The sequence below is a fragment of the Podarcis raffonei genome, chromosome 2 (assembly GCF_027172205.1).
Source record: "Podarcis raffonei isolate rPodRaf1 chromosome 2, rPodRaf1.pri, whole genome shotgun sequence".
In the NCBI taxonomy this organism is placed as follows: Eukaryota; Metazoa; Chordata; class Lepidosauria; order Squamata; family Lacertidae; genus Podarcis; species Podarcis raffonei.
The window spans coordinates 102310862-102335622 of record NC_070603.1 but is presented as its reverse complement, the minus strand read 5'-3'; the positions used below and the strand labels follow the sequence as shown (position 1 = coordinate 102335622).

The 24761-nt window shown below is 41.2% G+C and overlaps 1 protein-coding gene across 22 annotated transcripts in view; it reads right to left on the bottom strand.

The window, feature by feature from the left end:
• The window catches only part of CADPS (calcium dependent secretion activator), a 340568-nt gene that overhangs the window by 150308 nt on the left and 165499 nt on the right, over positions 1-24761 (bottom strand). For all 22 annotated transcript variants that reach the window (XM_053378320.1, XM_053378321.1, XM_053378327.1 and 19 more), the window contains exons 9-11: positions 21621-21687; positions 12919-13027; positions 11657-11869 (exon numbers count right to left, since the gene is read on the bottom strand). In XM_053378320.1, the coding sequence (XP_053234295.1) occupies positions 11657-11869; positions 12919-13027; positions 21621-21687 (389 nt within the window). The remainder of the gene's footprint in view (positions 1-11656; positions 11870-12918; positions 13028-21620; positions 21688-24761) is intronic.

Sequence of the window (24761 nt, the reverse complement as noted above, 5' to 3'; positions counted from 1 at the left end):
CCGGGTGGCACTCACCACGGGGCCTGCAGCGCACCCAAGCCACACATCTTTCCTGGGAGGGACATGGTGGCTTATGTGCGCAGGCTCCGTGCTGCCCCAGGCTCCCGATTGGCTTGCACCTCTGTGTAAAGTTCGTCATGTGAAGTCAGTTCTGTGAAAGCCGCTGCTTAGAAATGGGGGTGTGAAAAGAGGTGCTGGTGAAGTTTGCAGTCATGTTGCAAAGCCAGAATGAGCAAGAGCTACTGAGCTCCTTTGCAGCCACTTCATCCCTCTCTTTGTGTGAGCAACGGGGTGAGCACTTAAACATAGCCTTCTGTTAGGTGCAAACCTAAGCATGCCTTCATATTCTGGCCTGTCGGGAGGCCAACGGCCATAGTTTCATGGTTTGCACACGAAGGGGAGCTATGATAAAGAGCTGTGCCCTGGCTTGTTCAGCTACTCCTGTGAAGGGGAGGTGCAAAGCAGTTTCAAAGTTCTCTACGTGGGTTCCTCAGACAGAATACAATCTGCTGAAGATCCAGATACTGAAATGCACGATGGCACAGGCCTTACAGAGCAATTTGATAGTGTTCACAGATCATTAGCTACAGGTTATGACTGAAGAACGGAAGATGTTCAAAATTGCCCTCTTAGATCTGGATACATAAAAATAAAACATGGCTCAAGTTGGATATGGGTTTGGAAAGTGACTATGCTGCAGATTAGGCACCCAGACACAACTTTAAATGTTATGCTTTCTAATTGCATTGTAGCTCTTTGGAATACCTAGAATCTATGTTGGAGGATAAAATATTAATTAACATCCTACGTTGGCAATGCTGTTTTTTCCCCTTCATCAAAATGATAAAATAAATGCACCAGCAAGCTGTTTTAGGGTTTTTGATTGGCTTCCATTTTTAGCAAGTGTTGATTTGGCTGGGGCAGAAATATAGACTTGCACTAAAACATTTCTCTTTCTAGGAAAAGCAAAGCATGATATCTAAACCTACTGTCCTTTGTTACCTTCCCTCCTGCTCCACTTTAAATTACATATGGGTCTAATGGTTTCAATGCAATCCCTGCCAGCTATATTGAAATATAAATATTCTGTATAGTTTGAAAAAAGATTTTAACCAATTATCAGGATTAGGTGGGTTTTATGCCATTCCTTGAATATTACAGATGGTTTTTAGAGATCTTAAATGAATCACTGGTTAGCAATAAACTATTTTGGTTCTTCTGAAACCCTGATCTTCTTGTCAACAACAGCAATGACAATGTAAACTTCCACAGCAATGTACTTTTGGAAGTCTTTATGTGAAAGGATTTGGCACATTTAGGATTCTTTGGCTTGGACCTCCGCTCATGGGAGGCGAAGGCCATGTTAATGGATTCCCCCTTCCCTGAGAAACTGCTCTGCAGAGTTGGGGGACTCTTCGGAAAAGTGTGGTAGGGAGGATGTAGGGCAGGCATGGCCAAACTTTGCCCTCCGGATGTTTTGGGACTACAATTCCCATCATCCCTGACCACTGGTCCTGTTAGCTAGGGATGATGGGAGTTGTAGTCCCAAAGCTTCTGGAGGGCCAAGTTTGGCCATGCCTGATGTAGGGGGAGATGGACTTGCCAAGAATTGCCTCTCCCCCTTCTTGCCAGCAGGAGCCTGTGTGCTGCATCTTGACCCTTTCCATTTGCAGAAAGAATCCAACGCGTTCAACAAGGTGCTGAAAGCCAAGGAAATGTTTTGTTTTGGGGAGGGTGGGAAGATTCTGTAATAGGAGTTTGGTATCACAAACAATACTAAATTATTTGCAAGTTTTGGATGGAAGCCTTTCATAATAGAATGCTTCTCTGGAGATGTTTCTTTCTCCTCCCACCACCATGCATTAAAATGTATTTTTTTTGGGGGGGGGAAGATATTGGTTGTGAATCAGTGGGGGCTTTTCAGCTGCTCCCTTCCCACTGCAGCCTTGCTGTGCCCCTTAAAAAGTTGCCCCATTGGACAAGGGACCATGTGGACTGGATTTTTGTTATAGGCATATGGGGCTGCTGTTGAAAGGGAAAGCTCTCCTTCAGACCAGCACGCAATCTCTATGGTAGAGAAGATTCCAGGTTCTATTTATAGCATTGACAGGTAGGACTAGGAAAGACCCCTGCCAGATACTCTGAAAAGTACCTGCAAATCAGTGTTGACAGTGCTACTGTACGTGGAACAGTGGTCTGACTTGGTTTAAGGTATGTTCCTATATAAGCACGGCAAATTGCGGGTTAAATCAGCAGACGTTGTAAACCTCTACTGTCATTAATAATGTTTTGTATATATGCCTCACTTCTGAAAAGGCATGTTGCCATCAGGAAAATACAGCTTTGAAAAATACTGCCTTTCCCACTCCTGGTGCTATAAGGTTGGCTGTAGAAAGGCCACTTTGGGTGTGTTATCTTCTGACCAAAGTAGACAGAAGCGTCAAGCATCTTTCTCTTTCTATTTATTTTTCTTCTTGTTGCTACATCAAGAGTTTAGACACATTCTGATGGAGCCTTACAAATGGGTGCAAAACTCCATGAATGATTCCTGTTATAAAAGGCTGCAGCGCATTCATTTGTTTGCAAGGATCTGAAAACCTGTTTTATTTATTTCGCAGGGAATAAATAGCTTTGTTTTAGCTCAAAAAGCCAAATGAGCATCTGAGTACATTTTTATTTTAGAACAGATTTGTTTATTTAAATATATATATATATATATATATATATATATATATATATGCGCAACCACCAGCAACCGCTGAATTGTAAATTAAAAGGTGACTTTGTATTTTATTCATCTGGAAAATGTGTGCTTGTCATATCTGCTTGACGTTACAAGAATGAAGTTATGGTTTGGACAGTAACAAACAATGACACTAGTCAACCTCATCAGTAGACATGAAATAAAGGAATGACAATGATTGATGGCAGCTATTCATTTACAGATATTTCTAGAAGATTCTTTATTGGCATAGTCAGGCAAGCATACATTCTCTCTCTCTCTCTCTCTCCCCCCCCCCACCCCAATTCTTAACTCTTCTTTAGCTCTGCACAACAGTGGATAAGAGGGCAAAAGGGACTTCAGGCAACTCCCAGCCTCTTGCACACACAGGCAATTGCATGCTTTGAAGAACTACTATGCTCCTTCATAGTCTCATAGGTCTACGCTGAATGGATGCACAGAAAGTAACTACTTAGTAACAAAACACTGCAGTAAAGGGTCTAAAGAGAACAAGCACACTTCAGAATTGAGAGAGAGAGAGAGAGAGGGACAGGCAGAGAAAAACTCTGAGCAGCATATAATTCGGTTCTAAACACTGCCTCACTGCTAATCTTGGCATTTGGCGTACCAAATCTAATTACACGAGGTTGCTATCTCCCTTGCTGTTTTAGGGTGTGCCATAATTTTGCCCCTGGTTTGAAGCCAACGTGATTGTTCTTATAGGACTTCTCACTTGAGTAAAGTTTCATACAATACTGATCCCTTCTTTGGCATTATTTCAGTTGCTTTAAAAACAAAACAAAACAAAACTGACCATGCTTTATAGTGTTTGACTCCCTATGGCATAAACAAGCATATTCCTTTAAATTTGTTTCAATGGTTTCTCTCCAGTAATGCATTTGACTGTAAATCACTAAATTATGTTATTGCAATAAGAAAAGTGTTTAATAGGTAATGTTTTAGTGGTACTCTGAATAAACTAAGTGGTCCATTCAATAAACAGATTTCCGAAAACAAAGGAGCGTGCCAGTCACTGCATTTTGAATTGTTTTGAATGGAGTAATTAGAGGGGATTTATTTTTTTGGCATTGCATTGCTGTTAAAAGGTCCAGACAGTGATTTACAGTATATCTGAAGTTCATGCAAAAAAAATGTGAAAACTGAATTTGTATTATAATACTGCATTCCTGTAATGTAGCATCTGCAAGTTGACAATACAAGAAAACATAAGCAGTGTTCTCATGAGAGATAAATAGAGACTAAAGCAACTAAAAGCACACACATTGCTGAAAATAAAACAACTAAGAGGATAGCAATGCATTCTAATGCAAGATACATACTGTCAGACCAGAATTCATTCAGTCTTTCTTTTTTTAAAAAAGAAGCAAAATCCAGATTTTTCTACCCCCAACTCTGTTCTATAGCAAATCTGATCCTCTTTAGACCTCCCCCACCAACTTAGAAAGAACTAAAAAGAAAAAAAAGAAAAATTGAGTAAAATAATTTAAATAAAGAAAATAAAAGTATTTGCTAGAAGTGGTGAAGAAATTCTGCCTGGTATCCAGGGTATGCTTATGGAAAAAAAGAAAGAAAAGGGGGAAAAGGAGTATTGCCTCATGGACAGGAGGTACAGCAACCCAACTGCTCCATTTCATTATTGCATTCAGAATACTCCAGGTACATATTTGCCAGCTCTCGTGACCAGTAAAAGCTCCAATTCTCTCTTAAGTAAAGGTGCACTCACCATTTGTATGAGGAACAGCTTTTTGAACATAAATAAAAAATTAGTACAGCATATTGTTTAAAAGTTAACATGGAGAGGAAGGGGAACTTGTTTTTATTAGGACGGATTCAGCTTGTCTTTTTTTAAAAAAACCAGGGTTAGGGGAAAGGAAACAAAAAAGATGATTTAGCAGCTAAAGATCCCTTATATTTTCTTTCTTTTAAAAAGACTGCTGTTTTGCTAAAGCAGAGTTATATATGAGATCGCATGCCAAAACATTCATTTTAATGGATTTCCTTTTAATTTTTAATTTTTTGTGGCGGTGGTGGAAGAGGGGGAAAGGTGAGGATGGGATAAAGGAAGAAACCCTATCGCTTCTAAGCTATTCTCTCTTTCTCTTATGTGGTTATACATATGGATATGTTGAAAAACGAAAAAGCAAAAGGTTACCAAAATGATCACCACATAAGACACACGTTTTTGGTTTCTAGACCAGTGGAAACTGCTGCTCAATAAGCAGTCATACTTGCGCCCGCAGGGAACTATTATTGCTCTTGTTAATTCCCCACCACTTTAACATACAGCACCTTCCCTCATAAGGCTCACTGCCCTACCTTTCTATTCTTGGAAGTGTCCAGGGTTAACACCATTCTGCTGGTGAACTACACCAAGCTAATCATTGGAACGGGGGAAAACAAAACAAAAAAAGAACGGTAGGTTGGCAAAGTGCAGAATGATCTGTTGTCAGGCATCAAAGCAGTCAAAACTAGATGTCAGTTCCATGAAACAAAAGAAAGGTAATAGTTACAGTCTCATTGTGATGTTAATTCATATTTACAACCTTGGGATGAAGAAGAAGAAAAATAAAAAGGAAAAGAAAATGTCAATGGTTGGCTTTTACTAAGAGGATCAGTTGATGCCAATATGAAAGCCAGGGAGAGAAGGCAATTATGCAAACACCACATGCATCCTAATTTCAGTATGGAAAACTTACATTTCAAACCTAAATTCAGGAAAATAATATGGAAAATTTATACTACAAAATCTAAACATGAGAAAGATTTAAGAGGAGGGGTGGGGTGGGGAAAGCACATTGCATATGTCAGATAATCGACTCTGATTATCTGATCTGTGCTAGCTACAGGGAAGCACTTACCCTTAAGTCCAGCTAGAAGTTAGCAGGGTAAGAAGGAACAAACCAGAATAACATAAAGGCTAGCAACAAGGCTCAGGAAAGCAGACAGGAGTTCTAACCTAGCAGCTAGAGTACTTGGGTTCAAGCAAAGAATGAAACAAAATAATAATAAGAGTAATAAGAAAATCAAAGACAAAGAAAGAAACTTTAAAACAACACGAATATACAACAACACTTAACAGCTGTTTTTTTTAAAATGAAGCTCAAAAACCTAGCCATATAAATATATATACAAAATATATAAAGGGTGAAACAAAGGATCACACGAATTCTCAAAAAGAACAGCCAAATCTTTTGCACGTGATGCGACCAACATCGTAAAATAGAACAGATACCACAAATCAAACAAAACGAAATAACGGAAAGGAAAGGAAAAGCACAGGTGATATGTGAAACAATTACTGAACAATCTTTCATGTTTAAAAGAAGGTTTAAAAATGAAAGTGTGTGTGTCTGTGTGTGCATTTTGGCTAGCGTGCCAGTAATAAAACAGAACAGATAAAAATTGATATCCCCAGACAAGTGGCCGTTTCATGAAACTTTATATATTGCCAAAGGGTGTTGTGCATCATTTTAGGAGTAATGAACAAAGGCTTTGGGCAGATTTTTGTTTTCCTTTTACTGAAAGCATATATAGCATGAACCTTCTAGCTTACTAAGACTGAAATCCTATGCATACTTTCCTGGGAGTAAGCTCCAATGAAAACACTGGCTCTTACTTCCGAATAAACATGCGTAGGATTAAAGTGCTGGTTTTTATTGATTTATTGGTAGAAACAAAAAGCAATAACAAAAGTACCAGTCTCTCACAAAAAAATAGGATTGTTGGACTTTATAAAACTGATGAATAGCAGGATCTATTGTTTTCTGCATTTAAAATGCCCGCAAAAATACACTCCACTTTTAAATTTTACATACTTAAATAAAAGCTATCTGTTTCATTCAAAGTTGGAAGCCAGCTATCATACGGGAAGTCGAGCGTTGCATAAAGTTTACATTTGCTAAGACAAATTAGGTGGCAACCAAATGAATTCAGTATTATTCCCAAGTTTCCCAACTGTAAAATGTGTTGTTCTCGAGTTTCTGTTTTACAGACAGCTTCATCGTAAGAACGGAGTGTTGTTGTTTTTTCCTGGTCAGTAACACAATGCAGCTCTGCCATCTTTAGGCAATTTATGTCATCTATGAAAGCATTAACAAAAATTTTACACTAATGAAAAGTGCCTCTAATGTGTACTTTCTTTCATGCCTTTCATGTAGCCAAGAACTATATGCTACTGTGAACAAGGAAAAGTAAACAAAAAGGATATGCAAGCTAAATGCACAAGAATAAAAGCGTTTCTCTCACAATAGTACTTACCTTTCTGTGGTTGAAGAAAAATAGAGAAATGAAACCCTTTAAAATGCAATACTTGATTTACACGGGAACTGAACGATTTGTTCTGTTTTCCCTGTGTGATACCTGGCAGTCATCATCATGTGTGCATAAAAAGGACTCACTTCTGATGCTTATATCTCTACCTGGGTATATTTTTTATTGCCCGTTGATGCATTTTAACAAGGAGCTCGGTGTTCTGATGCAAGAAAAAAAAGTGATGCAAATATGCAGGCATTAATAAAGCATGACCTTTCACAGCCTGAGCTCACTGGTGTTTTGGTGAGGGGGGGGAGCAGCTGCGATGCATGGGTTCGGGCTAAAGGCCTATGCACATATTATGCATTTGCAAGATGCACTCGCCCCAATATTTTTGTTTAGTTCATCCCCGCCTTGATTTATGTAAACCACTTAGAGGTCTTTGTCAACTAAGTGGTATATAAACCCAAGGGTAGCTGCGTTTCAGCTCAGGACTGTATGAACATGGTGATTTATTATTATTATTTACGAGATTATGGATTACCTTTAGCAACCTCTAGTGGTAGTTTTTCAGCTATCTGGAGCTACCTATAGCCGTACATGTTACCTACTGGTCATTTTCTCTCGGCCAGGACTTAAAAGGTCTGCAGTTTTCTACCCTCATAATACTCTGCTGTGGTTGTCTTTGTTGGCATATGTGTCTATTTCAATCACTTTGTGAAGAAACAGAATTATCAGAAGAAATAGGAATGCCTTCAGCCACTGCATCCATTTGCTAAGATGGAGCATGTGATGTTTTCTTTAGGGACAGGTTTCTGGAAAGGAGACTCATTTCGGTTGCTACTCCAGCAGAGGAGAAATGCAGGGAAAAGCCAATTCTACTTCCAGGTTTTTCCGCAGATTTTAAAGCACATTTAGCACACACAGCTTCCCCTGTGAAATCCTGAGTACTATAGTTTATGCCTCACGGAGCTACAGTTCACAGTACCCTTAAGAAACTGCAGTTCTCAGGATTCTACAGGGGAAGCTGTGTACTTTAAATGTATGATGTGGATGTAAAGAAAAGCCTGCAAATGAAAGGGAATGTCTCCAGGGAAGAGATATTCCACAAAGGAGCACATGATTGCTCTTATCAGTTGGTCAGTTTTATAAACAGCTATGATAGGAATAGGGATGCGGATGGCGCTGTGGGTTAAACCACAGAGCCCAGGACTTGCCGATCAGAAGGTTGGTGGTTCGAATCCCTGCAATGGGGTGAGCTCCCGTTGCTCGGTCCCTGCTCCTGCCAACCTAGCAGTTCGAAAGCATGTCAAAGTGCAAGTAGATAAATAGGTACCGCTCCGGCGGGAAGGTAAACGGCATTTCCATGCACTGCTCTGGTTTGCCAGAAGCGGCTTAGTCCTGCTGGCCACATGACCCGGAAGCTGTACGCTGGCTCCCTCGGCCAAAAAAGCGAGATGAGCGTCGCAACCCCAGAGTAGGGCACGACTAGACCTAATGGTCAAGGATCCCTTTGCCTTTTTATGCTAGGAATATAACTCTGGCAGAATCTGGGTATCCAGATCACTAGATCTTTTAATATAAGGAGCTCAGCAGTTAAGCCACTAAGAGGAAACGCATAATGTGTGCACAAGCGCCCTGACATGTTCTGTCTTTTCCTCTCTTTCGTTGCCTCAACATGGTGTTAGATATACAAGGCTGAAAGTGGGAGATGGATCAGGGAAGGGGCCACATTCTGCGATATGCTTGGCCCATCCCAAAGCAGGGGAGCAATCTGGTGCAGCCGTAGCTAAGTTTGGAATTTCCATTGTCTCATTTTGAATGTGGTACGTTCTCAGATGAGGAGCACCGCAGGATTATGGGGAGTCAAAAAGCGGAGAGGGGGACCATTTGGAAATCATTATGGAGGCTCCCGGTGCTGATCAGGGAGATCCCATGGGCTTGAGATTTGTATGTCCCACACTTCTTGACTTCGCCAGCTAGGGATTGTGGGGAATGGAGACCATTCTTTAAGAACTGAAGAGCGAAAAAGGAAATTCAGAATCCTGAAAGGTGCCAAGTAGGTAAAGACAGAGCACATGGAATGCTTGGAATGGGAACAGCACAGCTTTGGGGAAGAGTATTAGATTATGTAAAGGAGAAGTATTCTTATGACTCACTCTTGGATTAGCCAGCCATTCACAGAGCTAGGAAAGGCCATCAGACTGCTCTGTGGGGTCCTTGTGCAAGCAATTCAGAAAAGTATGCTGTTTACTTACCTGACCTGCGTCACAAATGTGTCATGTCATTAGAATCATGAAAACGGGCTGCTCCTAATGTGTGCAGTGTGTGTGTGTGTGTGTGTGTGTGTGTGTGTGCACATACACCCAAAAGTGATGGGAGCGAGGATGCACATGCCATTATAAGGCCCAATGCCGTAGCATTTCAATCCACCAATCAGTCAAACTGCCACTTAAGTCAATGAAAGTTTTCCTTTTGCAACGGGCAACAGAAGGGAAACCATGAAAGGAACAACCTTCACCCCGTCTGCATCATGCCATGTTTTCATTCGTCCTGAAATGAAAACCAAGCTTTTGCTGGGCAATAATAAAGTCAGAGTAAGAGTCCAAGCTATGCAAGCATGTGATAAAATGATAACGGCATATCTAAATAGTTCTCAAAACTTTTAAAACCCTCACAGATGTAGGGGGAAAAGGAACTAAAACATGATCAGTAGTGAGGTGTCTAAGAGTCCGTATATGTAAAGGCAAGTGCTTTTGATGTATTTCAAATTTACCAGAGCCTTCAACACATGAGAGGGCAAGGAAGGCTGATGTACAAACCCATGCTGAATTTTTTATTTTGGGCTGCTTAGAAACTTTTGATTTTCAGGAGTCTTAGTGAGAAGGCTGAAGAGTGTGTCAGCTCACCATGGGTTTACTGTTCATGCAATTGGTTGATTCCACCATGTGGAAGTGACCACAACCCTCTGGAAATGTTATAATCAAGTTGTGGAGAATGGGAGAATCATGAACTCCACCTCCTTGGCACACCATACATCTGTGAAGGAGGTTAAGCGCACAATAGGCCCCAATCCACATAGACACAAATGACTCAATCTGTACATTGCAACGTACAGATTATACAGGTTCCATCCTATGCCCATTAAAGTCTATTTATTTAAGTCCCTATGCAGGCAGTATAATCTACACATGGTGTGATTATAATCCTTTTTCCACATGTTGACTGCAATAGCTGTATAGGGCTCATGTGAGTAAGCTCCAAAAACCAACTTTTTAAGCTGAAACTGATCAATATCCTACACCAAAGATTGTGCTGGAAATTTATTTAGCTCCTTTTCCATGGGACAATTTAACAATCTTAGCAGCACAATTAGTACCATTATTCTAAACCTCTTCCCAAAATAATGTCTCTGAGCTAGTTAAAAGTGTTACTTGATTTTAAATTCTCCCGTTTTTCTGTTTTTCTGTTTGACGCTCTGGGTTTCTTTGAGAGGAAGGGTGGATACATAATTAATAATATAAATAAATAAATATATTTCAAATTGCATGATTAAGTTGGCAATCTTATACACACTTACCAGGAAGCAAACCCCATTTAATCCAATGGGTCATATTTCTGAGTAGACACGCATAAGATTGCACTGCTAATGAATCTGCTAATGAATCTATTTCTTTTAAAAGGTGACATTTGTAAATGGAAATAAGTTACGTGTTTGTGGAGTTTAAAACTCTTAAAATAAACAGTTCAAAAACAGTAAATTGATTATTACAATGAAAAATTCACAATCTAGTGGCTGAAAACCACGAGTGCACCACAGATTTATTTGGTCTTGGGTTAAGAGGTTCTTGTTTCCTGTAACTAACGAATACAATCCTGACTATCTGTGCAGTTTGCTAGGCTGGGTTCCTGGTTGTTTAAATTTGGATAACAGATAAAGCAAAAAAAAAAAAAAGTGCTTGTGATCTACAGCTGATTTGGAGGATACAGAAGGTGTTAAGTGATTGGATTTACACATTTATAATACACCTGCTTTTTCTAAAACAACACCGGCAGAAGACAGCCTATGCTGTCCTATATCAAAACACCAATCTTGAAAAGATGGCTGATTCCTGGCACTGTATCAATCTGGTAGCCTCCATATGTTTTTGGACCATAGCTCTCATCATTCCTGATCATTGATCATGCTCCCTGGGTCCAATGGAAGCTGTAGTCCAAGCATCTAGATGGTACCAAGCTGAGGAAGGCTGGTATAAACAGCTGGTTTTGTTATGGGACAAAATATGGCTGTCCTAATGGTTTGTCCCATAAAAATGGAAAGCACAGAGAAGAACTGAAAATGGACAGCCCTGGGTGGATGTTTATGCAATTGTTGTAAGGACAAGTGTGGAATACCCTTCTGAGACATCTCCTCTGAGAACCTTTCCATCAAGTATTGCATTTTAGACTTTACTCTGGATGTTTCCCAATAGGATTCTTTGCTCAGTCCACTGCGCACAGCATCCAGTACCCTCAGATGTGAAGATAAACCAATGAAAAATGTATTTCGAAAAGGTTGGAGCCCACCCCTGCTCCCCCATTCATGAACAAGCAACCTTTTGAGCAACCCCCCCCCAGCTTCTTCTCTCTCTCTTTGCTTTAATTAGAGCTTGTTTTACTTACAAAATTGAGAGATTGGGGCGTCTAGCTGGGGCACATTTCCTCCTTTAGCATTAAGCTTTTGAACTTGAGTGGGGGGCACAGGCTTGTGGGACTGGCCAGTGGCTCGGTACATGGCTTGGACCCACAGGATCCGGTCCTGCTCATCGTCGCTTGCAAAAATCACCGTGTCGCCTTCTTTCACCGCGTTAAAAAATGCTCTGCCGCCCTCCAAACCTGAAGAAGACCAGAAACCAGCAGTTAGAATGGCAGCAATTGGAGATGTGATTTGGGATTCAGTGGCTGGGATCCTAAATGCAAGGTTTGCCCAAGGAGGCTTTCTCCCCTCCTTCCCGTAGTCTCCCATGCCTTCAGGAAAGCTGCTCCTGAAGGCCAGGAGATTCTCCAGAAAGAAATGTGATGTGGTGCAGAAAGCTGCAAGATGCAGGGGGAATCTGAAGCCCCTGCTTCGTATGAGCATTCAGGCAAAAGACTTTTAGCGTCCAATCCAGCAAGCAGAAGGGGGCAAACGACTAGGGTCAAATGAAGCTTAGGAATGTAGGAAGTGGACTTATTTCAAGTCCAACCGTTGAACTATCTAGTTCCATAGTGTTTACGCTGACTGGAAGCACCACTTCAGGGTTTCAGACAGGGGTTTCTCCCAGTCCTACAAATAAATGGACACACATAATGTACAACCAACCCTTGGAAAGTGACTGTGCCAGATTCTATGTGATCTTATTTCTGCTCTTGACACTTAAGAAGTTGCAGTCTCCAGGCAAGTCTTTAAACAGGCATGTACTCAACCTCCTTGAAGAGCAACAAGTTACTGCAAAGCCCTTCCTCATACTTTCCTCCCTAGTGTTAACAGACGGGCCCATCAGCCCTAATCTATGGCATTGGCTACCAAGACTTCTGCCCCTGCAGCCACCCTTCCATCATAATCAAATATCCCATAATCAAAGACTTGGGAGAGATGTGGAAGAAACCCTTGCCTCACACGCACTAATCAATCAGTTGCCCGTGAGTACGATTTGGGGATCATATCATTATGGATGCAGAGACTTAGGGCAGTTTTCAATGACAGGAAAGTGTAATCTATATGATTTTCTCACACCATGTGGGATCAGAGGGCACCAGTTTAAGGACCCCTTTCGTAGCTTGCAACAACAAACAGAAAACAAGCAGCTTGCAGAAATAAATGGAAGAAATCCTGATTAGGCCCATAACTGTTCAGGAAAAGAAAGGGGAAACAGAAAATAAAGAGCACCAGTCGACTTATCTACCTGGCTGTGGGTCTGTGTAGTCCACTGTGTATCCATCAAGCTGCAACAGCTCTTGAGGCTCAGCTTTTTTCTCTCGGTAGCTGCACATAGCAAATGTATATTGGCTAACCTGCAGGAAAATCAGAACACTTAAATAGCACCCGGTGATGACGGTTGAATTCTTCAAATTGGCAGCATCTGCAAATAGTTAAGCAGCCACTTAAATATCTATCATCTATCTGTCTATCATCTATCTATCTATCATCTATCATCTATCTATCTATCTATCTATCTAATCTATCATCTATCTATCTATCTATCTATCTATCTATATCTATCTATCATCTATCTATCTATCTATCATCTATCTATCTATCTATCTATCTATCTATCTATCTATCATCTATCTATCTATCTATCTATCTATCTATCATCTATCTATCATCTATCTATCTATCTATCTATCTATCTATCTATCTATCATCTATCTATCTATCATCTATCTATCTATCTATCTATCTATCTATCATCTATCTATCTATTTATCATCTATCTATCATCTATCTAATCTCTATCCATCTATACCTATCTATATCTATTTATATCCATCTCAGTTGAAACTCTAGTATATGAAACCTCTCCCCAATTATACCATATTTTGGGATCATTACCACCAGTCTTGAAGTGCACAGGTTTCTACTTAGCGGAAGAGAGAATGCTGGGATACTACATTCATTATCCTAGGGGCACAGAGTAAGACCTTGGCCTTCCAATAATCAAATATATGCAATGGAACGTTCTTGTCCACAGAGCAGTCGTTAGGCAGAACAGGGAACAATAAAAGGGAGCAAATGGAACTGGACTGTGGAGTTGTAAACATCGTGTCTGATGACTCAGACGTGCCCATAAAGGCCCTCCCTGGCACATACAGGGCCCTGTCCTCGTGCATCTTCACAGCTGAAATTAGGCTTCAAAAAAGCCTCTTATTAGCTACCACAGGTGGCTTCTTTCAAGTCTAATTTCTGCTGTAAAGGGGAAAAGCTTGGTTCAGGCAAAACAATGTCAGTCTAATAAACCCATGGCTTATTTGATCAAGGACAGCATTGGGTCCAGTCCCTACTACCTTCTTCTTCTTCTTGGCATGCCGTAATGGTAAACCTATTTTTCCTGTTACAACAGAACTGGGAAACTGTAGTTTACATAACACTTACAAACCAAGAACATCACATCTGCACTGGGCCCTCGGCTGTTCACTTGCAGATGAATAACCCGTGACTTTAGGAAACCAGAGGTAACCTCCTCTACACAGGCACTAGATATGGACTGCAGATCTCTACTCCCAGTCCCTGAGCAGTTCAGAATCCATGAACAAGCACAGAATAGGTTTAATTATCCCTAGAAGGAGATTAGTCTCCTGTGCTGATTAGTCTCAGATTTATCAGTTGATGAGCAAACACTATAGCCCTTGCCTAACTTCATTGAGTTGTTTTATCGTGTTTTTAATATTCTGTTGGGAGCCGCCCAGAGTGGCTGGGGAAACCCAACCAGGTGGGCAGGGTATTAATATTAATAATAATAATAATCATCATTATCATCTCCATGGGGCATCCAGGGCAAGAGACTTCCAGGTAGAACCTGTTGATGGTAGCAGTAATAAGGAGTCAAATGGCAAATGAATAAATAAATTGTTCTGACTACGTCCAAAACGATCCTTTAACATTCCTTAATAAACGAGTTCACAGTGGGCTTTTCACTCCCTGAATTGATCCCAGGGCTTTTGTTATTTTTATTTTTTTGAAGCTGTTGTCCAAAAGGCGGAATCTACATGCTTTGAAACCACTTATCATTCATCTGGAGAGCGCCAGAGTGACACACTGTCAGAAACAATGTGCACTAAATTGCTGGTTGCCAGTCATATTAAAGCAATATGAAAACCCCACAGATATGTACAGTTGTTGTCGTTGGTCCTGCAAATGGCAGCTCTCAGTCCTCTGATTTACCATCTATCTGCGTGACATGACACATTCAATGTCAAGTTCTTGACGGCACTCTTCTTGCTGGCTGCAGGGGGCTCTGGCATCGCCTTGAGGTGCCCATCAGGCTGCATCAAGAGCCAGCTTGTACTTAACATTTGAAAAATCAGGATTGTCTAGGAGAAGGCAGTTAGAAAGCAAAGGATTCTCCTCAGCTCTAGGCTAGGAACTTACAGGGAAATTTACTGTCAAATGATTTCAAAATGACTTTGTTAAGGTTGTGTCACATTCTGGATTCCTGACGCAATTATATCGGTTTGGACATTTCCTTGACCTCCGAAGGAAACTTTGACTCCGACAATTCCTTAAAACTCTTGTATCAATGCATTGTGTTTGGCATTTTGGAAGAACTGGGGGGGGGGGTTGGAAGAAATCCCCCCTCACTCGCTGGATGTCAGAGTGTTTGCTGGCCATCGCAGAAAAGCTACAAGACTTTCTTCCAAACTACACCGTACTATTAGCAAGAATGTATAGAACAAGATGTATATCCACACACACACACACACACACACACACACAAACCTTGCTAGGATATACAATAAGATGTGATTTATTAAAAACAGAAGATTTTTCAAGCAAGCTGAGATAATTTAGTGCCATGCTGCCCTCTTCTGGTCTCAAATAATCATTAATCGTGTGCTTATAACTGCCACCACCTCACTCTCAAATCTGTTGCTAGCTTCTCTTGCTACTTTCTCCACACTCTGATTATCCATACTTTAAAAACCCACAAGATATTGTTGTGGTTCCAAAAACCCACACGAGGAAAGGGAGCCAATTTTCAAGGTGTTACTGTGAAGGATTTATCACCAGTCACAACCCATCTGGGTATCTCTAGTAATTCCTTGCATCACCCAGGCCTTCACAGCGCTGGGTTTCTTTTGTTGTTGCCTCCTGCATTAGTGTTTGCCTGTTGCAAGGCTTTAAAGATGTGTTCCCAAATGGTTAGCATCTACAGGGGCGTGTGTGAATGAAACCTGCCCACTCAAACCATGCAGTGCTACCATGGTCTAATTCTGACGCCCGTGGGTTCAACTGCGCTCTTAAGGCCTTCCCTTGGTACTTGCAAAACCTCAGAGGTGTGTCACCCATTGTCCCCATCCCTTTGTCATGAGGTGGTGTGGGGGGTTAGCTACCCCTGCCCTGGAAAGGTACATAGCACATATAACAGCAGTCCTGAAAGACCTACATTGGCTCCGACTACATTTCCGAGCACAATTCAAAGTGTTGGTGCTGACTTTTAAAGCCCTAAACGGCCTCGGCCCAGTATACCTGAAGGAGCGTCTCCACCCCCATCGTTCAGCCCACTATCTCCTGAAGGAGCGTCTCCACCCCCCATCGTTCTGCCCGGACACTGAGGTCCAGCACCAAGGGCCTTCTAGTGGTCTCCTCCCTGCGAGAAGTGAGGTTACAGGGAACCAGGCAGAGGGCCTTCTTGGTGGTGGCGCCCACTCTCTTAAATGCCCTCCCATCAGATGTCAAGGAAATAAACAACTATCTGACTTTTAGAAGACACCTGAAGGCAACCCTGTTTAGGGAAGTTTTTAATGTTTGATGTTTTAATGCTTTTAATGCTTTTAATATTCTGTTGGGAGCCGCCCAGAGTGTATGTATGTATGGATGGATGGATGGATGTATAAATAAATATTACTCTGAAGGAGGAAGTTGGAAGAGCAATGTTCTTTTCCACTTCCTGTTTCAGCTCTATGAGCTTTTCAAGGCTCAGATCAGCACCTGAGCAGATGAACAGCAAGAATGGCAAATGAAAAATATTTCTAACTAATCAAAAAGCTGCTTCCCTTTTGTGTTGCTTCTTGGAACACTTACTGCATTGTTACCAAGTGCAGAGAATAGAATCAGAGAGAAAGTGTGTGCGGACTTACAGATGGGTGAGATCCAATAAAATGGACCTCCTAAGCTTCCTTTACGGGTTCCATCCCTTCAACTCACCATCAGATCACAGCACATTTCACTCTGTTGACTGAACCATTAAAAAAAAAGTATCTTGCAAACCGCCCTGAGATCTTTTGATGAAGAAGGGCAGTATGTATCTAAATCCAGTGCTTTTTTCCTGGGGGGATGCAGGGGTACGCATACCCCTAAACATTTTGTGAATCTAAGTTTGGCCTCATTGAAGGGCAGTATTTCAATAGGAGTAGGAAAATGAGAGTACCCCTAGACATTTTTTATAGAAAAAAAGCACCGTATAAATCTTAGCAACAACAACAGCAACACTCTTGCTCACGTGTCTGTGAGACAGAAAGAGAAGTCATTGTCCCTAGATATGCAGCATGTTGCTGCCACCTCCTGGACAATCCGTGACAAATGATGACAATGTTCAGTCTCCAGCTTCCAGTTGCTCAATCAAAATAATCAGATCTGAATTACTCCATGAGTGTGAAATGAGGGATGCCAGCAGATATTACATGTCCTTGGGAGACTAGTTCCTTTGTCAACCAGAATTAACATCTCATCAGGGTTTTTCTTTCTGCAATGGTTTTCTCTAAAAGTATATATTTTGTAATACTGCAAATGTGTTCTTAATTTGTCATCTATTTTGATGCGTATGATTCCTTTTTTGCAATGCCAGTAAACACTAGGTACCTGAATCATGATTTTCTAGCATATGTAACTGAGCCTGAACAACCCCAGTTCAGTATCTAGAGAGATAAGCTTATTTGCCTTTTGCCATAAAAACAATAGTGTAGTACCTTAAAGACAAACACATTTATTATAGCATAACCTTTCCTCAATTAATCAGCTGAAAAATGGAATTTAGAAGAAAAATTCCAGTATAAAACTGCTGAATTACAACTAACAAGAAGTTTAATTTCATTCATTTGAGTCTGAACAGAATTGATTTGCTGTCCTGTCCCACCACAAGTGTTAGTATCTTTTTATTCAACAGGATTTGAAACCTCAAAAACCTCAAAAAGGTTATCCCCAGCTACAAAAGTCACTGGGCTTATTTTCATCTCTGATTTACATCTCTGATTTACATTTCAGCTCTGATTTACTTGTCACAGGCTCTACTTCTAATTATTTATTGATAAGATTAATTCTAAACTGACAACTCATTCAAAAAAGATCGTGGCAGTGTACAAGACAAATGCTTTTTCACTGAACTCCAAGTTCTTCAAGCCCCTTGTTTAAGCAGAGGCTGGATGGCCATCTGTCAAGTATGAGCTAGTTGAGATTCCTGCATTGCAGGGGTTGGACGAGATGACCCTTGGGGTCCATTCTGCTAAATGCAAATTACATGATGCAGTGGACTCTAGCCCATGAAATCGCATGCCATAATAAATGTGATTTCGTTTAAGGTCCCATAAGCCCTATTCAGGTGTTTGGTGCATGTAGGTACCAAATGTGTGAAGAGTCTAGAGAGGGTTAGCCTCACACTTTGCATGAGCTAGCCCCAATCCCAGATGACGATGCACACACCAGCAACACCTTTGGCTGACACAACAGCACCAGTCTGAAGGCAGTCTATGCAAGCACAGATATATGTGTGTCAGGCTCTATCTACAGGGAGAAGCCCCCTGGTTCCCCCTACTGTGAAGGGAGTTTTTCATGCTGATCACACATTGGGGAGAGTGTCATGGTGGCATGCACTTTGTCATTGAGGGGCTGGGACTAGTCAGCACATTCTCAACAGCCCCTTCACATGATCTTATGGAGCAGTGCAATAGCGGCAGGTGGAGCCCATGTTCTTGTGTTGCTAGGTGGCAGTGATGAGGGGAGGAATTCACTGTAGCACTCAGTTAAAGTTAGCAAACTTAAAAACGGAAAGCGTAATGCTGGTGGTCAACAAAAGAGGTTTAAAGACTGTCTCAAGGCAATTTTTAAAAAAAATGTAACATAAACACCAACAATTGGGAAACACTGGCCTGTGAGTGCTCCAATTGGAGAACAGCCTTTACCAAAGGCCTCATGGGCTTTGAAGACACTCAAACGCAGAACACAAGGGAGAAACGTGCTAGGAGGAAGGCACGCTTGGCAAATCCACATCGTGATCAACTCCCACCCGGAAACCAATGTCCCCACTGTGGAAGGACGTGTGGATCCAGAATTGGCCTCCACAGTCACTTACGGACTGATTGCTAAAACCGTGTTTATGGAAGACAATCTTACTCGGCTAGGAGTGATCGCCAAAGAAGAAGAATGCTATCAGAATGGCTTGCAGAAGAGAGAGTGCAGCATGGTTCTTGTGGCTGGTTGTGCACCAGATTCCTGCAGCCCCGATACGACCAGTGGCATGACCAGTTGCACAACAAACTTCCACTAGCAGAACTGATGCACTGGATTTCACACTGCACAACCATTATTCTCACCCTTATGCTAGCACAACCGCCCTTGCACTGTCAGAGAACGTTGAATGTTCATCAACTTTTTCTGGGTCCAGTCTAAAGTGCTGGTTTTAAAGACCACCATATCCCATATGTACCTACCTGAAACCTCAAGACCATTTTGGGGGACATATTAAAACCTCATTGAACTAGGCTTATTCAAGAAACAAATCCCAGAAATTAAAAAAGCTGCCAACGAAGAACAATCTTTGCTGCTCTTTCTGTTATATAGTGACAGGAAGCTGGCTTCAAAACTTTGGAGCCACCATTAAAAAAATAATAATCTTGTTTGGTAGTGACCACCAGCTGTATAGCTGATAGGACTGTCAAAAGACTTTAAGTGCCAGATTTTAAAGACCAGGAACATACATGTGTGAGATGAGATGACTAGAATCATATGAAAACACAGCAAAGATTTCTGTGACATCATTACGACATTTACAGTTGAGGTATGTCTGGTCTGATGCTTTTAAGAGCCTCATATACAGCTGCAGCCAGTAGGGTAGTTCACAAGCAAGAATCGCTGTTTTGGTGTTGTGAGGGCAGGGCAGTGGCTCAGTTAGCACCATGATGTCAGTGGGCTACGGCCATTTGGAAAGCTGCTAGCCAGCAAACAACCAACCAGGTGCTTGCACGATGCTGACTGAACTGTGCTCTGCCTCACCATCATCTCCCGACAGATGTTAGTAAGGACCTACATTTGCCTCCAACCTCAGTTGCCCAGTAGAAGCAGCCAGTAATTCCCACCACCATATCTCAATCAAATTTCCTGGTTCTGCTTGGCATACCTAAAGATGAATTTCCTAACAAGAAGACTAATTTGGTAGTTTTCAAGAATACTAGATAGAGCAATTGCTTTTGTGATGCTATCTTAGAAGAGCAGCAAGAGCAATCATTTCTATTTCTTTTTTAAAAGAGCCATGCTGTTATATCTTATGGACTCCCATATGTGAAAATAAATAAGTAAGGCTGGAGGTTGCATCCACCTCAAGCTTTTCAAAGAACATCTATCTGGAGGAGAAAATGAAGAGATACTTATAAGACATTAAGTGATTGGCCTTTCCCCCACTTCCTACAGTAAAAGTGTTTCATATAAAAACTTCTTGGCATGATCCAGCCAGTTATGAGCAATAGACTGACTTTGCCGTGCATTTCCCCTGATTTATGATGCGGTGGACACATTTTCATTCCTAACCTTGGGGTCATATTCTGCCATCACTTTCACACTGCATAGCTCAGAATTTACAATGAGGTGAATAATGAGCCTGTGCTGTGAAATTTGCATGCAATTAGCATTCTGTTCATTGCAGAGGGTAAATTTGCAACCAGAGTGGTAGGTGATGTACAGAAAGGCACTCAGCAAAACATTCTCTCTCCTGGACTTACTCCAAAACTATTATGAGTATGTGATCCAAGAGGTTGTGATAATGTTCTCTTAGGTTTCATGATACAGAGGCAAGGGATAGCTGTGTGCGGTCGGAGAGACACTCTGGACTTTAAGAAGACCAATTTCAAAAAGGTTAAGGGAATATTGGGTGAGATCCCATGGTCAGAAATACTCTTAAGAGAAGGGAGTCCAAGATGGATGGGAGTTTAAGAAAGGTGAAAGACCATTCCAACAAGAAAGAAGACTGAGAGGCAGCTAAAGAAACTGGTGCAGCTGCCTAAGGAGCTGACAGCTGAGCTGAGATTTAAGAAGAGCATGTATTAAAAAGCGGAAGAAACGGAACCTGGAACAAAAGAGCTTTTAAGCCTTGTTTGCTAGGCAAGGACTTCTCAGCACACTGGCTGTGGGAGCTTAGGGATGCTTGTGTGAGATCTCACCCCTCAAGTTCTTGTGAGAGCATCCCAGAGCTGGTGTGCTGAGCGGGCCTTGCCCCTCAGGCAAGGCAGAGAGTTTAAAAGATCTCCAGCGTGGCTGGATTTATCATGCACAGTTTCAACCAGCCTGTCTTCAAGTGCGTATAGCTGAAATTGTGCAAGTTAAATGTGTGTAAAATGCGATTGTACTGTAGTGGCTTATCTAGTGGATGAGGTGAAACCTGAGCTTCAGATTTTTTGGCTTATATATCTCAATCTTACACCAGCATTACCCAACCAGGTGCTCTCCAGATGTTTTGGGCTACGAATCTCATCATTCCTTGATCATGGTGGCTAGAGATGAAGGGAGCTGTAGTTCAAAATATCTGGAGGGCACCAGGCTGGGGAAAGCTGCACTATACTATACCCGTTCTCAGAATTCATGCTTTCAAAAAATAGAATTTTTAAAAGAGATATTAAAAAGAGCAGAGCTGGCAAAACCACCTCATGTTAAAATAAGAACCTTTATTAGTCGAAATATTACCTGGACCAGCACAAAGAACCTTTTCTTCCATCTCTTCCAGACATTTTTGCCAATGGCCCACAAATATCTACAAAAGAAGCAGAGGCAATTTCAGTAGGCAAATATCTACGGGAAAGGCTAAGATTATTGTGAGTTTAACATAATATTTATTTCATTCACAAAGTCAAAGGCTATATAGTCAGATATAAAGGCAAGGTTTACCACATCTCTAATCTCACAAACGGTTTTGAGTCTCACAGTTCAATTAATACAGTCAGGTCTCACAATCCGAACACAATGTGTTCTCAGAAAATCGTTTGTTTGGTGAGCTTTTGCATACTGAGTCAATTATTTCCATTTGATTCCCAAGGGGAAATGTGTTCCTGACCATGAAATTTTGACCCCAACGTGACAGAAAAACCCAGGAAAGCTCTCTGAAGCCCTGCAAAAGGCAAACAAGGAAGGAAAAATGCTCTCTTATTTGCTTGATCTCTTCCTTCTACCACAGTTTCTGGCGAAACAAAACACAAAAAGTAAAGCTTGTTTATGTCTACTTATTTGTTTATAGTACTACATGCAGATCCAGCTGCTTGGATATCTGAATCTGTAGTGTGTATGGCGAGGTTTGGATACTAATTCATCATGTTTGGATAAGTGAAATGCTCAAAGAATGGGCATTTGTATAGTCGGACCTGTGTGTACAGTAAGCCCACAACTTGTGCACATTTATCTTGTGTAGATCCAGCTTTATGCACTTGACAATATAAATATTTTAAAAAAAAACATAAAAGGGGTGGGTGTCCAGGAACACATTGCACCCAATGTGTTTTGACTATAAGCAATTTTGGCTTTAGGTGATATCCCCACAACTCAACCCACATGGAAACTGAGGGGTTACTGAAGAATGTATAAATATGCTTTAAGTGTTGAAAGTGTGGATATGGGCAAAGCAAGAAAAAATATGTTTGTGTTGAGATTGCTGCAGCATTTTGCTATCTTGCTTCATGATCATTTATTTATTACAAAGTGTTGAAAATATGGATACATTTGATGTGATTTATATCATTGTATCAAGTGAAGAGGAGAATTTTACTGCAAATCAGCTATGAGGGTGTGTTAAAAGGAGGGCATACGATACTTCAGAAATATATTAACATCATATGTGATAGGGTGTAAAAAAAGTTTTGTTTATGTTTTCTGTAAATATTTATTGTTGTTTATGCTTTATACAGGTCATGTTTACCACACAAATAACACATCATGACATTATTTAACTATTATGACATTATATAGCCAATCAGAATTGGCTATGAGGTAATCTCCTAAAGCCAATTCAGAATGAAAGCAGTAACCATCACTCTGAACAGTTGTTTTGGAGGGAGCTATGATTTTAATACATTTGCCCTGCTTCTGAAAAGTAACTGAAAGAAGGAAGAGGTAAAAATACTTGAGAAAAATACCCATTTTGGTATATTAGTTTGTGGGCATAACTGTTCAGCAGCAGCAGATATGACAGCACTCTCTGTGTGAGCTTTGAGATTATGATGAATTAAATTATGGAATGTATTATCACAGCATGCGGTGATAGAATCCTTAAAAATAAAAAGGATACCTGAGGCATACCTATAAATGGATATTATTAGCCACGAGAAGCCAAATAGAGCCTGTATTATTGGAGTCAATGTACCTCTGGTTACAGGGCAAGACTATTGTATCATACTTTGCCTATGATCTTCACATGGTTCACTTTAGGGGAAAGAATGCTGGAACTGACACTCCAGCAAGCAATGCTTACACTCTTATTGCAAATTAGGACACCAGAAAAACAGTAGTGGGGCTGGACTATGGGGCTGGATTCAATTATAACTTTACCCAGATCTGACCAGATCTTGATGTATTGAGGAATACCCCCATCGTTCTACCTGGACACTGAGGTCCAGCGCCGAGGGCCTTCTGGCAGTTCCCTCACTGCGAGAAGCCAAGTTACAGGGAACCAGGCATAGGGCCTTCTTGGTAGTGGCACCCGCCCTGTGGAACGCCCTCCCACCAGATGTCAAAGAGAACAACTACCAGAAGACATCTGAAGGCAGCCCTGTTTAGGGAAGCTTTTAATGTTTGATGCATTACTGTATTTTAATATTTTGTTGGAAGCCGCTCAGAGTGGCTGGGGAAGCCCAGCCAGATGGGCAGGGTATAAACAATAAGGAATAACAGTGTTCTTATTGCTCCTGCTCACCCAGCACAAACATCTCACCTCCAAACCACTTTATGTCCGTGTGTGTGTGTGTGTGTGTGTGTGTGTGTGTGTGTAATGGCTGAATATGAATTTTTTTTGTTTGTTTGTTGGCATCCATCTGTCGAGAGAAACAATGGAGTGTGCCTCTGTGGGTGAAGTCAAACCACCGCATTGTCAGCACTGAAATGACTTCCCTGGGGCACAAGTCTGGGCAGTGTGCATGGAGGTCCTGGGGCTGCCCAGATGACAACACATGGCTCCTCCCACCAGCCTCACTGATGTGGTCCAAACAAAAGCAGAAAAATACATTTGGCACCAGCTTAGCTGCAGGAGTTGCCAGAAGGAGGCGTACAAGGCATCCCCTCCAACATTTCTCCGATGAAAATAGGGACTATTCAGTAATAATCATCATAATACAGTCAAACCTCAGTTGCCGAACGCCTCTGTTATTGTATGTTTTGACTCCCGAAAACCTGGAAGTGAATGCTCCGGTTTTTGAATGTTTTTTGGAAGTTGAACATGCTACATGGCTTCCATTTTGAGTTTCCCTATTGTATTGAGGCTTTCACTTTCAGTTTTCGGTTGTCAAACATTTCGGAAGTCGAACAGATTATGTTCGACAACCGAGGTTTGACTGTAATAAATAGTAATAATAATAGTAATAATAATAGTAATAGTAATAATGATACTCCACCCATCTGACTGGGTTGCCACAGCCAATTTGGGTAGCTTCCAACAAAAAAACATAATGAAACATTAAACCTCAAAAAACTTCACTATACAGGACTCTCTTCAGATGGTTTTGGGGTCGGTTAACTCCATCGCTTCCAACATTTCTCCAGTGAAAATAGGGGCATCCTACCATACCCTCCAGCATTTCTCCAATTAAAATAGGGAGGTCCTAATGAAAAGTGGGACATTCCAGG